General features: G+C 36.8%; 1 protein-coding gene across 7 annotated transcripts in view; it reads right to left on the reverse strand.

The window, feature by feature from the left end:
• The window catches only part of ZEB2 (zinc finger E-box binding homeobox 2), a 131,286-nt gene that overhangs the window by 33,519 nt on the left and 80,614 nt on the right, over positions 1 to 17,153 (reverse strand). For 5 of the 7 annotated variants that reach the window (XM_057550634.1, XM_007183027.2, XM_057550635.1 and 2 more), the window contains 2 exons: positions 9,852 to 10,109; positions 4,928 to 4,999 (listed from right to left, as the gene is read on the reverse strand). In XM_057550634.1, coding sequence (XP_057406617.1) covers positions 4,928 to 4,999; positions 9,852 to 10,109 — 330 coding nt within the window. The remainder of the gene's footprint in view (positions 1 to 4,927; positions 5,000 to 9,851; positions 10,110 to 17,153) is intronic. The other 2 variants (XM_057550638.1, XM_057550637.1) reach the window with 1 other exon arrangement.

Raw genomic sequence — 17,153 nt, forward strand, 5'->3', positions numbered from 1 at the left:
TTATAGGTACTGAGGGACAATTAAAGATTCTAAGAAGGGAATTTGGACCATGAGAAAAGGGTTATAGGAAGAATGTGGACAGACTAAATAGAGGAGGACATGAAGGCTAGAGACCAGTCAAATGTAACTGAGTCTTTCTCATTTGGGGGACTGGAATAATGGGAGACGAAAATGTCTGATTGATTATTTCAGGTCAGCTGTCAAAAGAATGTCAACCCAGAAATGTGAAAGGAAAGTTCAAGTGCTGTTTGTCTCTCATTTCTTCAAAAACTCTTTCTGACTCAGGGCCATTCTAGGGTCTGTGGTGAGAAAGTGACCAAAATCCCATATCATTCCTGCCCTCAAGTAGCTTACAATATAGTGGAGAGAAACATACCTGCAGGTGACTAATTATAATATGAGACAGAATGACCCTCAAAAGAATGAGTGGTTAATCTTGAGTGGGAGACTGTCAGATGGCTTCCTGGTAGAGATAGCCTTTAGGAAGGTGTATGATGCTGTCAGGCTAAGAAAGAATGAGTGGTTTCTTCTACACATTTTAACTCAGCAGAATATACTAGGAAGGAGATACTTTTAGACTCTAAAAGACTACTCTATCCATTGATATGAACTTGGTTAAATTCTACTATGTAATAGATTTGTAGACTTGAGTAGGAAATTTAGAGGTCTTTTCCTTACTTTCAGTTAGGAATGAAATTTGTGTGTTGAATATTCAGAAATAATAGAGACATTTTCTTTGTCTTCCCCTGACAACTTATTCCAGTTAATAACAACACTTTTTATCAGAAAATATGCTTAACCTGTTTTAAAATTATCTATTCCAATGTGTTTGTTCGGCTTTGATTAAAAAAGAAAAATGGGGGCTTCCCTGGTGGCGCAGTGGTTGAAAACCTGCCTGCCAATGCAGGGGACACGGGTTCGAGCCCTGGTCTGGGAAGATCCCACATGCCGTGGAGCGACTAGGCCCGTGAGCCACAATTGCTGAGCCTGCGCCTCTGGAGCCTGTGCTCCGCAGCAAGAGAGGCCGCGATAGTGAGAGGCCCGCGCGCCGCAATGAAGAGTGGCCCCCGCTCGCCGCAACTAGAGAAAGCCCTCGCACAGAAACGAAGACCCAACACAGCTATAAATAAATAAATAAATAAAATTTTTAAAAAAAAGAAAGAAAAATGTATCTGATATTAAAGAATTCCATATTCATTCACTAATAAAAACATATTTGTTGAGACCCTATTAATTTTAAGGCACTCTCATAGACAATGTGGTAGCCTAAAACCCATCTGTGTTCTCAGAGTTTGCGATCTAATTTGGAAAAGACAATACATTATGTTACGACACACTATAGCATCTACAGCAAGGTCAGCTGATTTGTTCTATAAGAGTTCATTGGAGGAAGATATCACTATAGGTTGGGATGGCTGGAGAGGAAGGTCAGCCAATAGCTTGACCTTGATCAGTAGGACCTATGTGGGGAGAAAGAAATACTCCATTAATAAGCAACTTCAACCATTAAAGATATCTTATTTCAATTCCACATGTTTTTAGCATCCAAAAAGATGCTAGGGATAAGAAGCAGTAAACTTATGGTTGGGAAGAAATATGTGTTATTCTCTAAAAGGCCAAAGTTCTAAGCTGAGGGTCACCAGTAAATTCCTAATTACCAAGTCCAATGTATTTGCTCAGCATTCTTTCAGTCGTAGTTATTTGAATCTTTTGATTCAATTGACCATTGTCTACTTTTGAAACTTTCTTTGTCTCCTGGATATTTAATTTTTTTCAGTCTCTTAATCTTTTTTCTTTTAATGAATTTGATTTTTCTCCTTACTCACCAGAAGCCCTGGCCTCAGCTTTCTACATGTTTCAGTATGTTTATTGTAAATGTCTTAGTCCCATGATGTTAAATACCATCTGAATATATTTGCATGACTCTCAAATCTTTATCTCTAAACTTCCTGGGTTTCCATTCCTCATTTCCAATGAACATTCATATACATATATATGTATATATATATACACACACACACATTTATATAACTTTTATATGAAAATACTTGTCTAAAGACAAGCTCAAGGTCTTCCCAAAATTGGATCCTTTTTCTGTTTATCTAGAAATAGCAAGTATTTGCCATGTTCTAAACATGCAGATGTGTAATCCTGAAGCCATTTTGATTCCATCACCCAGAGAATCAATTGGTTGTTAAGAAGTCATGTTACTAATTTCACCACTGTCGCCACCCGAGGACAGGCTTTTTGTCACTTCACACCTGAATAACTACAATGACTTCCAGTTGGTCTCTCAAAGTCTAGTTTTTCTTCACAGAAATCACAGTAGTATAACATGCCCCAAACTCTTTGGTTTGTTGCTTTACATTCTCCATTTACATTTAACTTACATGTCCAGCTTCATTTCCCATGAATTGCCTCCTAGGACCCCCTGATTCAGCCAAATCCTTTTACTTGCTATCCTCTGAATAGATATTACAATTTCTTTCCTTGGCTTACACACTCCTGTTCTTCTAGAAGGACCTTCCTCACTTCTTCATGACTACTGAAAAGGAACTTAGTTCAAATTTCACCTCCTTCATGAAGCCTTTTCTGAATATTCACCCCATAGGATCTCTCATATTTCTGTAATTTGAAATAATTATAGTTCCTACTATTTGTTGCATATTTATCACACATTTTCACTTATTGTTTATTATTTTTTCTTGTGTGTTGGTCTCATCTTCCAAATTAAATAATAGCCATGTCTAAGATTTCCTGGCCCATCTTCCAGAACATGTGCACACAAAAGTGAATAGACAGAAGACACTCAATGAATACTTACTGATCTATTTATTGACTGAATACATATGAACTATAAGGAATAGTAAATAGTATGGGAAAAGGCAAATCTTAAGGCTATGTGAAGGAACATTCGAAATTGATTTTTAAATCTTCTGAATAGGAACCATTTTTATTAACCCCACTTTAGACCTTAAGTGTATAAAACAGCTAGTAAATTGTCACTTTGTGGAATAGTGACACTTTAAATGCCTATAAAGTTAATGAAATTAGAGTTTATTTATTTATGCTTGAGGTTGAAATTTAACAATTGTCTTTAAAAGGAACATGAAGCCATTTTTGATCCTATGAGTTGGGACATTACAGAAAATATCTAATTTGTAGTATCCCTTTATTATTGTGTTTTTATAAGAAGTTATTTTATCTTGTTTCTATTTTACACAGTGATGGTACCCCTACAACATAGAATTTTTTTTTTTTTTTTTTTTAATTTTTATTTATTTATATTTATTTTTGGCTGTGTTGGGTCTTCGTTTCTGTGCAAGGGCCCTCCCTAGTTGCGGCAAGCGGGGGCCGCTCTTCATCGCGGTGCGCGGGCCTCTCACTATCGCGGCCTCTCTTGTTGCGGAGCACAAGCTCCAGATGCGCAGGCTCAGTAGTTGTGGCTCACGGGCCTAGTCGCTCCGCGGCATGTGGGATCTTCCCAGACCAGGGCTCGAACCCGTGTCCCCTGCATTGGCAGGCAGATTCTCAACCACTGCGCCACCAGGGAAGCCCCATAGAATATTAAAACTAGAAATATTCTTAACAAGCAACTAGTGCAATCTATTCATTTTTCAGATGTGGAAACTGAGTGCCAAGAAGGGCAATTGACTTGCCCAAGGTTGCAATCTAGTTATTGCCAGAGCTGTAGCTAAAAACCAGGATTATAGGTTCCTAATTCTATACCTTTTCCATAATCCCATATTGTACAGTTTCATTTTTGTACCTTAAATTGACATTATTCAAATGAAAGAAAATTTACAATAGTTTTTTATTATTTCTCTTATTTTATATCCAAGAATGTAAATTAGTGCGTGGTAAGTTATTAATAAGAGCATTCTAAATAGAAACACAGCATGAACAGTCTATTGTGATGTGTTTCGACAAGGGAGATATGAATATCATCTTAATTATTTACATTTCTAAAACTTCATAAAACTGCGACTAGTTTTCGTTGGTGAGTTGAGTGGAAATAGTCATGTGATTTTTTTTTTTTTTTTTTTTTTTTGGCTTTTGCTTTAGGAATTAACCTTATACTGGGCACTATGGTAATATTTTTGATGGTGGTATGAAGGATTGTTTGGAACACCAAAAATACTTAGCCTTATCCAGGAAAAGAGAGATAAACATAGTCAGTGTAAATTTGCACTAGTGATGTGAGAGGGTGTGAGAGGAGATGCTGTTCAGTTTTTGGGAAAGAACATGGAAGGTCACAATTGTCCTGAAACTCCATTCTACAGCAGTAGCAGAATAAAACAAGGCACCACTTACTACCTTCCTACTGCAATTTTTTACCTTCATTAAAAAGAAGTGAAATTGTCTATTCTTTATGAAACTTTTGCCTGGAAAATATTATTTAGAGGAACTAGAAGGTACTGAGAAATAAAATGAAGATAGGATAAAAAGGAACTCAGATGATCAGTTTTTATGAGGAATGTTCACAGAATTTTGGTTTGTCTTTCTGAAGAAACATTTTACAATCTAAATTACACCATATCATTTGAATCTCAATGACTAATATCAAGTGGTGACTGGAAGAGGCATATTATATTACAATTTTCAAACTATACTTATGCAGTCTTTTAAAATAAAAATTACTACCAGAAATTTGCCCAACTCAGGCTTTGAAAAGATTTTTTTAAAAATCCAGTTCATTTTTTTTAACTTTCACAGGCAAATTAGGGTTTAAGAATAAAAGATATATTTGCTGAATAAAATACCAAAACAGAGAATTCTGATTTGAAACAAAACAAGAGACTTGTAAAGTCTAACTTAATTGTTAAATCACAGACATACAAATGGATGGGTCAGCGTTTCTGTCCCTGACTCACTAAATCCACATGATGCAGGACAAACATGACCTTGGTGTGGTAAACTTACTTACCTGTACCATTGTTAACTGTGGTCTGGATCGTGGCTTCCGGCCCCATAGTGTCATAGTCTTCCTTCATTTCTTCTGTGGGGGAAGATTATCTTTAGCATTTGAAAATTGTAGAAAGGCTTACTATACTAAGCATGCCTACCACAGGAACAAGGAAGATTCTTTTAAAGGAAACAGAAAAGGCTTGTTGTAAACCTCTAAACAATAGCTTTGTTCAGGCAACTGAATGAATCCAATAGTGCTAGCTGCACAAGAACTTATTTACTTTAAGCATTACTGCAAGCTGTGAAAAACAGAGGTGCTTATTTGGGGCAAACGAAAGGCTTTTCTTCTAGTGGCAGTTCTAGTGACAAACAGGGGGGAAGATATTATTTTTTCAATAAGAGTCAAAAGCAACTAAGTATTTGTACTGACGAAGAGGCACGCTGGCTGCTATGCCTCTGGTAACACTGGATTATCAGAGAGAAGTCAGAGTTTCTTATTTTATTTCCATGCTTTGTTTCCCTCCTTGGAGTAGCTATGATGGTGCTAATCTATGCAAGCGAAATTTTAAAGAACCTAATTCTACATACCAAAACTTGAAATGCCCAGTTTATAAAACAAGCATCCCAGAGGTACTGAAAACACCTGTTTCACTGTTTTATATAAACTTCTAAAACATATTTTCCGTATTCCTTTTCCTACCACTCCATAAATATCTTTCTTCCTTACCGTTAATTCCCCAGTAGGGAGTCATAGCCATTTTCTGAGGAAAAACATAGCTATAAGAACAGCTCAATGTTCTGATGAAGATGAAAATATGTAACGCTGAAGTTGAAGATCTATAAATGATAAAAGGTCATCTTCTAAAATTGTAATATTTTAAAACGGGAAGAGTCTGGAAAGTAGGAGAACTCTCAAGTTTTCTGCCTACCAAATTGTAGAATATGTGAAGGCAGAGAAGGACAGCTGACAGTTAAAAATCCTGCAAGAAAGTAAATTAAACATGGACTTTTAAAGTTTTTATTTTTACAATAACAATACTAATGAGAACCAAACATGATCCAGGATGAATATCTCTCTGTGATAATCATTTTGTTTAAAACAAGAGAAACTTTATAAATAGGACTCTGTGAATTCCCAAATTTATCCTGACCATTTTTGCTTATCGCATTCTAGTTATAATTATTTGGTAGAAAAACAGATTCTAGCAAATGTTACAACAAAATTAAAATATATGTTTTTAAGTAGTATCCTGCAGCATATCTGTTTATGGCATCAGAACTGAAAAATTATGAGCCTCTTAAGGTAAAGTACACAGATATAAATAGATGCTAATTTAATGCCACTGGGCATAATACTAGTCAGATCATTTGAATGGTATTTGTTTAAATTCTACGACCACTTTAAATTCATTCTTGGCCCTGGACTTCTCCCTTATTTAAGGAATATTTTCACAGGGACATTTTGCATAAAACATTTAGGAGTTCAATATACAGCAATACTGTATTGTCAATTATAATAATGGATTGGTTAAAAGGTTCCCTCATCTGATATTTTTATTAGTCTCTGCAAGGAATTAAATTAAGGTATTTCTGAGAAGTTCAGTACTAGATATAAATATAACTTTTGTGTCTTTCTTCCTCGCTCCTCTCATGTGATTTCTGGTAGCCAAGAGTCAGAAGAATCATAAGTTTTCCATCTGAGAGATCAAGTCACTGAGGGGAAAACAGTTAACAACATTTTTTTTTTTTTTTTGCATAATAGTGGTAATGTTCAAGATTTCTGCTGCACTTCCTTCCTCATTGTCATTTTCTTATGAAAACGTAAAGAGAAGTTACAGGAGGTGGTTGCTTCCCAAATTATTAAATGCTGCGTATTCACATGTGTAGTTGGCACTTAGTGTGTCCTGCATTCTGTAGTAATACTTTAGCTATAACCCTCTTTTACCAAAGATTGTGCAACTGAGATGGTGTCACTTTTACCCAGAATGTACTTTGCTTCAATTTACTGAACATCAAGCTTTTTCTTTTTTGAACATCAAGCTCAGGTATGTATTTGAAATACTATGCATATGCCTATTTAATTAAGTTTCACATGAATCCATATTCAGAAGGACATCATAACGTGGGTTAGGAGTATCCCCCCCTGAACTAAAGGCAATCCTGGCTGTCTTTCTGCCTCACGCCTAACCTTAAACATTTTTTCCCAAGACACCTCTGACTCAGCATACTGTGTCTAAAACCACATAGTATATTTGTTTTTAAAACACTTGTAAAAGTTTGCGTTTTCCAGTCACCCTTGGGATGAAGGTTTATAAAAATAAAGAGCACTTTCTTCCTCAAGATGAAGAATCCTTGAATAAGCAGAAAGAGGCCAAGATGCAGGTGATTTATTTAAGTCTGTGTCAATGATAATGATGTCATGGTTTCCAGCACACTGTGTCCACCCCATTGTGGGACGAAAGAATGTCAAGGACAATTCTAAACACAAAACTTTGATTGTGCTGGAACCGGAAAGGCACAGTAAGAACTCCACTGCACTCTTCAGTGGAAAACCTGCATCCTGCAGACAAACTACAGAAAGCATGGGAGAGAGAGCGAAAGAGAGGGGGCTTATCTCAGAGTAAAGCTATGTGCTGAGGTATGATGGTAGACTGCCAGGCACCAGGGATAAAACACTACTAAATAAAACAGCACCAGAATTAGAATTATTGTCTATATTGTATGTTTTGAACAATAAATAAGAAAAATATTTTATCAGAAGAAAAATGTGTTATCTAAGAGTCAGGATAAACAATGAGTAGCTTTTTAAGACCAATTTCTTTTCATTAGACATCAAGGCACCACATCAGAGCACTTTTGGAACAATAAAAAAAAAAAGAACAATAAATCATTACTAATCATTAGAACCAGACAGGTAATAGCTGGGTAACTTTCTTGGTCCAAATAGCCAAATGAGATTAGGGATTTACATTTTATTTAATTATTGTGACTCCAGAATGCTAGTTTATTTACCATAAAGGTAAGAGCAAAGAACAGCCTGTTCATTTGTATCACAGGCACCATTAACTACAGGTGATAACAGGGTCTGTAATGCATTCATATGGATTACTGTATATTAAAACATTTAGAATTATGATCCATGACCAACACAAAAAGCTGCCATGATCACAGACTACTACAGCTTGACATGGCTGTTTTGGCTGTTTTTCAATTCCTGATCTTAATTTTTTTTAATTAAACTTTTTTTTTTCAGAAGTTTGGAGCTCTACATTTGTTATATCATTAATAATTATTCCTTTAAGGGTGGAAATTCTAGTAATTGATCCTTACCCTTGATTTCTAGATATTAAAATTTAAAGCATCAGAACATTCATTCTTATAGCCCTGCATATCTAGTTCATTAACAAATATGAATAGCTAACACCAGCTCATTTAAATAGTATGTCTTACATGAGTTCTCGCCACACTCTGTTTCTGTCACACTGCTCCCAAGAATCATTGGCTCTTATTATACATGTAAATGGCTATCATAAAAATAAAAATTTCATTTAAGATTGTTAATGACTTCTGCAGCAGTCAGACTTCCTTTAATGATCATCCTCTGCCCCTAATTAAACGTATTTATCTTTCAAGCATCTTTGGCTGAGTTCTCCCTCATAGTTGAAAATCTAAAACCTTAAGTCTTAATGGATATAACGATAAATGTTTATGTGTGGGATTGCTGAGATTCAAGAAACCTTCACCGAAAGCAAAATTGGAAACAGAAAGAGTACAAAACTTGGCACGGTATGTTAGGAAAACGAAAAACAAATACACTACACTCAAACTGCCATCAGTCTTCTTTTCTCTTTTTGTCACATTTAATTTTCTTTAGTAGTGGAAGTACTTTTATTATCCTCCTTCCAGTATACCAAACAATTACTCTGCCTATGTTCGATGTTTTATAGTCTGCGACATCACAATAGCATACAGGTAGACTCTTGTGCTTACTTATTTCCTTCCCACCCGCTTCACCTATTTATAAAACTGCTATTGTTATATATATCGTGAGGAAAAAAAACATAAGGTGGAGTAAATCATGATAGCGCTCACTGGGTCTTGGAACAGAGATTAAGGAGACATGAAGGTTTGAATTAGAAGAGTCATTAAAAAAAATTTTACAGGCCACCTTACCAAGCAGAGATCAGCAGAGGGAGTTTAGGGGGATATGATTAATTCTCCTTTAGTTTGTTAATCATTTCATACCTTGGTGATGTTTCATCCTAAGTGAATTTTAGACCATGACATTTCCATTTTCACAGTGGCATCTGAAGTTTTAGTTTGAATATAATTCACCTTATTTTTATTAGAGTTGGCCTTGGACCATTTCTACTTCCCCAGAGATTCCCACCAAACAGCAAGCATCATTATCAAGTACTTAGCTGTTAAATAATAAGAAAGAAAGCTACCTGACCAGGTAGAAGTGTGAAATCACATTCACACTTAACAAAAGGGAATGATTAGATGGTTGAATTACAATAGGAGGTGTCAGACAGACACTGCAACTACTGTTAAACTGACAGTTATTCGGTTTGTATCACTACACAAAACTTTCAAATACATATTAGTTGTGAGCTTTTATGTTTGCTTCCAGTTTCCACCCTGAGAGGATAGCTCTTGATGGTGTTGTATAATTGGCACATTGTACATGTGGTGCAAATCCTTCACGTTGTGTGTTTAAAATGTAGTTCATGTTCAACTTGCGTCCAGACGGAAACATAATCCCTTCCTAAGATGTCAGTAGTGCGGTAATGTGATAACACGACTATCACTTCATAATCTGTCACCAGCTTTGGTATCTCTATTCTGCGAGGGCTCTGGAAAGAAATATTTTAACGATTTGGTTGTGGACGCTCCACTAGGTAGATGGCACAGGAAGGGGCCAAGTTGTTTTAGACACTTACCTGGACCATCTACAGAGGCTGGGAGAATGTCGTTGTTGTGCCAGGTATGTTCCACTCCACCCTCTCTTATCTCATCTTCCTCCTCCTCTCTTGGCAGTAGAGCCTGGCTCCTGTGAGGGGAGGACTCATGGTTGGGCACGCTAGCTGGACTCCTCTCCTGGTCCAGAGGGTTAGCAATCCCGTCCTCCTCAGCAATCTGAAGCTTGTCCTCCTCGTCGGTTTCGGAACCCGTGTCCACTACATTGTCATAATTCACCACTGAAGAGAAAGCACAGGACACACACACTCTAAAACACTCTGTTGAAAAATATCAGTCACTCCCTGATTGTTTAGTTGAATGGAAAATAATTGGTATTTTCGTAACTTAATTACTCAACCTTGTCGGGAAAATATACTGAATATCTTTCATGCTTTAGCATTTTTATTCTTATTCAGTTATACCTGGATACTCTTTCTGATTTTAAATAGTTTTTTGCTAAAAAGATGGGAAAATTTCAAAAGCCACAGACGCGCATATACTCAGAAATATGCCTATATACGTGGAGACATATTGCAATACGCACTTTTGACACTCCACACAAACTTATAAAATAGATCTGCAATTGACAATTTTATTAGTTTAGTGACATGGAGTGTTTACTATGAAATGTTGTACTATAAATATGACATGCCTTCACTATATTAGCTGTGGTTTTATTCCTAGAAATGGTAGACGCGCACGCACACACACACAAAACGTCCATCTATTTACTCAAATACATGAACACGTACACAAACCTGCTCAATCTGAAAGGTTCACTGTTGCTTCTACGTCAACCATCATGTGCTAAGGCCATTTATATCCCAATCTTTTAAGCAGAAAATGAGGAAAAGCCATATCTTCTGGGCCATTAATACTACTATTGAGATGTCTTCATAGCGCCATAATTACAGAAGATTTCAAAGTGACACAGGCAAGACCAACACAAATGTTAAAATAACTCACGAGAACCGGCGGGCTGCTTTTGCAGCCCTCAGCCCCAGCAATGCTCAGTAGCTTTTCTTAAAATAGACAGCCTGTAAATAAGGTCTGTGAACTCAATTGAAGGTGGCTGTTTCTGAATTAGTCAGCCCTCATAGGCTCTCGGCCTACATGCTAGTACATAAATTGTCCACTTTACCACCAGACAAGAAAGATTAGAGTAATAAACACGGGGCATTAGCTCAGCTAGAGAAACACACCAGCCGTTACGCACACACAGCATTGCCAAGAACTGTTAACCCAACTCTCCAGAAACACACACAAAAAAACAAGTTAGAACCATGACATCATGGGAACAAGAGGGAGAGAGAAAGAAAGAAAGAAAATAAAAAGGAGCCTGTGGAAAAAAAAAGCACAAACAATTTTCAGGTTCATTTTGATTTCTCTGCGCCTAATAAAGCAATCCTCTGCTAAGTTATCAACTGAGCTATCTCAAGTGGCTCTTGCCAGCTATTGGATTATACAAAAGTGGCAGAAAAGGAGGAAAAAAATGAAAAGGATTGTGAGTCAGGTTCATAATGCTTTTGGAGAATTCTGGAAACATGTCTAGTTACAAATTTTAGTCAGTCATATCTGTTTGCTTTGACAGGTTCCCAGGGAGTAAAAAAGGAACAAAAAGAGAGAGATTTTTTCTGTCATGTGAGGCTGGGGACAAAAAGATTACACCGTGCATATCTGCTCATAATATGATCTTTGTATAATCCGCGGGTCTGCACTTGCCTTCGGAACAACTGCACAACAGGTGCAAATTAAAATGAAAACGGCAGCGGAGCCGGGCAAACAGAATCTGCTGACCTGGTTTGAATACCAATTGACGGGGGAAACAAAACCTTTTCAAGAGGTGTGACCACAAGGGCTTAGGCAAGTTCAGGCTGGGTAATGCCCTCAGATCTACAAAAAGAGAGATATTCTAACATCTCTGCTCTAGCTGTGTGGTCCAGATATACCTTAGTACAATCAATAATGTGCTTTTTTTTTTTTTTTTTTTTTTTTTTTTTCCTGGTGACTGAGATTTAACCATTTCTTAGCAACAAGCAGAAGATTCTTTACAAATGTTCTGAAGGCTGACTTCGGGGCGGAGGTGGGGGGCTGGTGAGAGTGGTGGGGTTATAACAAAAGCTCCGGAGGCCTGGGAAGCTTTCAACCCACCTCCTAAAAACTGATCTCTGGGCACAGGAGGAATAAAGAAAGGTCCAGAAGGAGTGAATAAAATTATCTAAGGCTGGACAGGCATTAAAAGGCCTTTATCCTGGAAAAACAACCATGCCTTTTAAGGTCTTTTTCTGCATGGACCACAATATCCCGTGTGACACGTGAGTGTTCCTGCAGCAATACAATTGAAATATTTTCTTGTGGAAAAAAAAAAAGAAGAGAGATAAATGATTTATGAACAGCCCTTGAGGAGTCCCAAATATCAGAACAATCTAAACAAGCAATGAAGTCATGTCTCACCATATAGGGTCAGGAGTACAGCATCCATCACCTTCACAGGGCAACAATACTTCACAACCTTTAGGGTTCCTGCTCACAAATAGTAGTAAATACTTTTAAACTAAATAAATAACTGCTGTCAAGTTCACTTACAGAAGCCGTGTGCCATCTTTTCCAGAGTGTGTTAACTAGGGTGTCCACTCCCATTGGATGGCTTCCCAGAACCATTATGTTGGTATCTTACCCCCACTTTTAAAAAATCCAGGTAAAACAATTCATAACAAAGTTTCTGTATCTGAACTCAGAGTAGATAATTTCATTCTGTTCTTTCTGGTTGACCTTCTGACAATCAAAATTAAATCCGTTAATACGGACATGGCACTTTCCTGCTCCCCACCTCATCTCCCCGCTTCTAAATGCCCAGGATTTTCCTTTAAATGTTTCTCTCAAGTCTAGTCAGTGGATTTGCCAAGGGTAAGCACTGGGGAAATTTTCACCACAAAATATTCTTACTATAGAATGGCCAGGACATGATGGGTTTACCTCCATTTGCATTAGGAAATAAAATAAGCTCATTTTCCCATTTGTTCCTGTTTTCATTTTTTTGCCCACCATCATCCCCATTGGCATAAGGGATCTTAATAATGTAGCTTTGTCTCTGCAAAGAAGAGATTCCATTTTGTATAATAACCAACGTATACTGGTTTTAAATGAGGGTCATCGGTCAGAATATATTGGTTCTGTGTCAATTTTTAAACTTATGATACATATTTTTTATTCAACATTCAAAAGCACAGAACCACCTAAACATGTAGCAAAGTTCTGCTCGGTCCTTACATTAGGTCAAATAAGCCACCCCTTGCATGAGTCTCAGCAAAATTTTATACATGTATTAGAGCTACATGGCTGGCAGAAAAACAGACGGTTACTTCAAAACCGCAAAGAAGTGGGAGCCCAAAGAATTCCTTTCTGCAATTCAATAAACAAGAGGAAAGATGTACTGTTTGCTGGCTCAAAATAGACACTAATTTTACATCTGTCTCTGAGGCACAGCAAAAAGCCAACTAAAGAGCAGTAATAAATGTCCAAAAACAGCATCAGTATCCAAAACTCTCCCAGTAATCTTCAGAGGAATTAATTACAATTCTGTGTAACAGTTGCATTGGCAAAATGCACCCGTAATTATATACAGGTACTGTACTGTATTACAGGGAAATTTGCCATGTGATACCATGTTTACATAATAATTGATGGATAAAACTATTTGCATATGAATTATTGGCATGGTTCACCATTTTATGTGGAATCATATTAAAGTTTCATTTTCTCTAAAACTGTATGTGTAATACGGGGTTACCAAAGGGTATAAAGCTGATACTTAAATTTGCTTTATAGCAAATGGGCCTGGAAAGATATATCTGAATGTGCATTACTAAAAACCTATATTTTAAAAGGCTTCATAGTTTATGTATAATAAGCATTATTTTTACCTCACCAGATTGCATTATATTAAATCCTCCCTATTCTTCCTTCTAAGTAAACAATACTCTAAATTTTATCACCAGACCAATTAATTTTACAATCATATGCAAAACAAATAATGGTTTCTCTTTACTGTCTATTGATCTAACTTTTTTTCAGATTTTGTATTCTGGTGACATGTAACAGAATAGTAGCAAAACGTGACATTTTTATAATGTCCATACCTGATGGAAAATTTCAGCATTTGCAAAAAATGGCCTATCACAGCATTTAAACATTGCTGATAATTAGCTTGACATTTGAAATACCAGAACTGTTGTTTTGAAGATGCCCTATACAATGTTACCTAACTAACCCCTTTTCATACTTATATGCTTTCTCTACATTATTCTGTCAGTTACAGTACAAATAAGATATCAGTTGCTAATGTAATAATATGCAAAAGAACTGATATTAAGGGGCAATACTTCACCTTCACCAGAAGCAGACGTTTTATTGATGTAAAGGAAAATTACATATGCAGATTATAGACAGTTAATTGTTAATAAGGTGGTCAATAATGATTTTCTATAACTCCACTCAAGCTAAGTGTGCCAATAAGTCTTTCGATGACATCACCAAACATTTATTTAATACCTGCAATGTGTTGAGTCCAGAGGACACAGGGATGTGCTAGTCTCACCTCAGGAAGCTTACTATCTATTTGGAGACAGAGCATTGTAAAACTGTAGTGCTAGAAGGACATGAAGTCAACCCTGGACATTTGACAAAGGAGGTAATACAGGTACAATGAGGTCAAATGACTCATGTAAGGTCCTGCAGCCACTTAGTGGCAAAGCTGGAGGCTGAAAGCACATCTTCGGGCAGGTAACAGCCACATGGATATATACATGATAATACACATTCCCAGTGAAGAATGCAATCTAAATTTAAACTCCACATGATCAGAGTAAAGGAATGGAAATCCCTGGGACTTTGGGGGGTTTTATGCCCCCAAATGAAGGTTGTTGCTTAATTTTAAATTGTTTTGATGATTGTTACTTTCATGGATCCCTTTAATTTGAGTTATAGAAGCCTACCAATTTGATCAATTACCAGAATCTAACAATACACCCATGTTTCCCACAATAGTTTGGAAACAATAGAGATAAAGAGGCAGTTCCCAGAATTACGAGCTTGAAGACCTGTCTTCTTGTCCCAGTCCCAATACGTAACCAGCTGTGTGGCCTTGGCCTATCATCCAAGGAAACTTGGTATAAATGGGAAAAAATAATGGTAATGTGCTCCCTGTCTATGAGGTTGCCACAAGAAGCCTACGAAATTGCATGCGTGACTGCAGTTTGTGGAGCATGAAACACTGATAACCACTGAAATAATAATAGAGACGGGACCATGGCTCCAGTGTCTTGTCTGATGATGAGCTATGTGGTAGCTCTAAGTGAAACGAGAAGATCTGAATGTGTGTCAGTCACAGTTTTGGTGTTGGTCCTTCACTTAAAATTTCATTTGCAAAAGTATCAAGTAGGAGGCCCATGGTGGGAGAGAGTACGATTCATCCTTCAGCTAATATGTGAGATAGACATGTAACCTCATTTTAAAAATGTCTCTTCTGGTAATATGGCTTAAAGTTTAAAAGAAGACCTTGGAATTTTATGAGTCATTTGGTTTCCTAAATCTCTTAGATGCTTGGAGAACATTTACATTTGAGCCACTGGGTTATGGTCTAGTTGCTTTCTTAGAATGTCTTTATGTGTGGTAAATGTTGGGGGACATCCTAAGACTCTTCACCTGAACCCTAGCCTTTTATTCCTCCCCCTTGCCCCCAGAGTTTGATTTCCAGGTACTGTGCTACTAAAAACAGGATGCAGCTCTTCTTCAAGGATTTTTATTCAGCAATGTGTTTTTCCAGGGAAGATCTATCCTTGATACCCCTTCTTTATCACAGCTAACTTGTTCCCTTTGCACTTGGATGGATAAAGATCATAGGACTAAATCAAGGTTCAAGTTCTCATTTAATAATGGGAGTCTCATGATAGGTACAACAAGGCAAAGCAAATTCAAACAGAGATTTTCTTCTGAATTTGGATATGTGTCACTGAAATGCACAAGCCTTAATTTCCCAATTTAAAAATGGGAATAATGTTATCACTTGGGGATGCAAGATTAATTAATGCTAGAAGAAGGGACCACGCCAGTTTGAAATATTCCCATGGAATGTGCTCTCCAGTACAAAACACTGTTATAAAAGAGCTACTATGAACATACTACAGTCAGCCTTTTTACAAACTAGCTTGGTCACTTTAATTTTTTATCCCAGGAACATTCAAAGGCATTAAACCCGCATTATAAATTAATGAGTTGTAAAATGTCAGCTGATAAAACAAAAGCAGTTTTGAGTATAGGGATAAAAATGTTTCCATTTCAGATTAGCTATGTAAAAAATATGCATATTAAGTGAAATGAGAGAGGAAATTCTGCACACAGTTCCACTGGGGAGGGCCCAGTTCTGAGAGTCTACCAACTTCCTATTACGGGATCATCTTGGGAAGATGGCAGCCACTCATCCCCTCTAGAAATGCTAGCAGCTTCTCTGTACCTGAAGGCACTTTCCAGTTTCATTATGTTAGAGATTTAAAAAAAGGTTAATTCCAGAAATTTGCTGGGGCTCCGGATAAGCTCCCACATGCAGGTAATAACATGTTAGTTATATAATTTTCCCCTCCAAACTTCTTCCTTAATAAAGTATAAAGATAATGGCAAATAAAAATAAAAGTAAGGCTCCTCCCTTCCCCAAACTATCATAAAAACAGATATTGGTCAGAGAATTCGTACAGTAAATTCAGTTATCTTTCAAGAAGACACTATATTCCTAGGTTACAATGTTCTAAGTGAAATTCATGCTTACCCAAAGACTTAATATCTGGTTTTTTTTTTTTACAAAAATAAACATATTAGGGTTTTCCTGTATATCTAGAACTCATAATGGTTTTGATTACCTTATTTATCTCCCACCAAAGGAAACTAGTTATTGAATTGATGTTTGAAACACACATGCCTCCTGCCTCTTCTTTCATTTAGTGAGTTTTTGTAGTTGTAATTTCTGTCCTTTAGCGATTCTCTCAGCTTCACTTTCTCTCTACATCTATGATACGCTTACACTCTAAGAATATAGTATTTAGCTAATCTATACTCCAGAACACAAGTCATGAAATCCCTTCAACGGCGAAAAATGTCTAACAGCACCTTCATCAGCAAGTCTAGTGTGATGTCATACTGAGGGAAGACCTCAAAACAACTGCTATACACAAATATTTTTATATGCATTGTACACCTATTTGCCAGCAATTCCACCATGCTTTATTAATACA

This window comes from Balaenoptera acutorostrata, chromosome 8 (assembly GCF_949987535.1).
Source record: "Balaenoptera acutorostrata chromosome 8, mBalAcu1.1, whole genome shotgun sequence".
Taxonomy (NCBI): Eukaryota; Metazoa; Chordata; class Mammalia; order Artiodactyla; family Balaenopteridae; genus Balaenoptera; species Balaenoptera acutorostrata.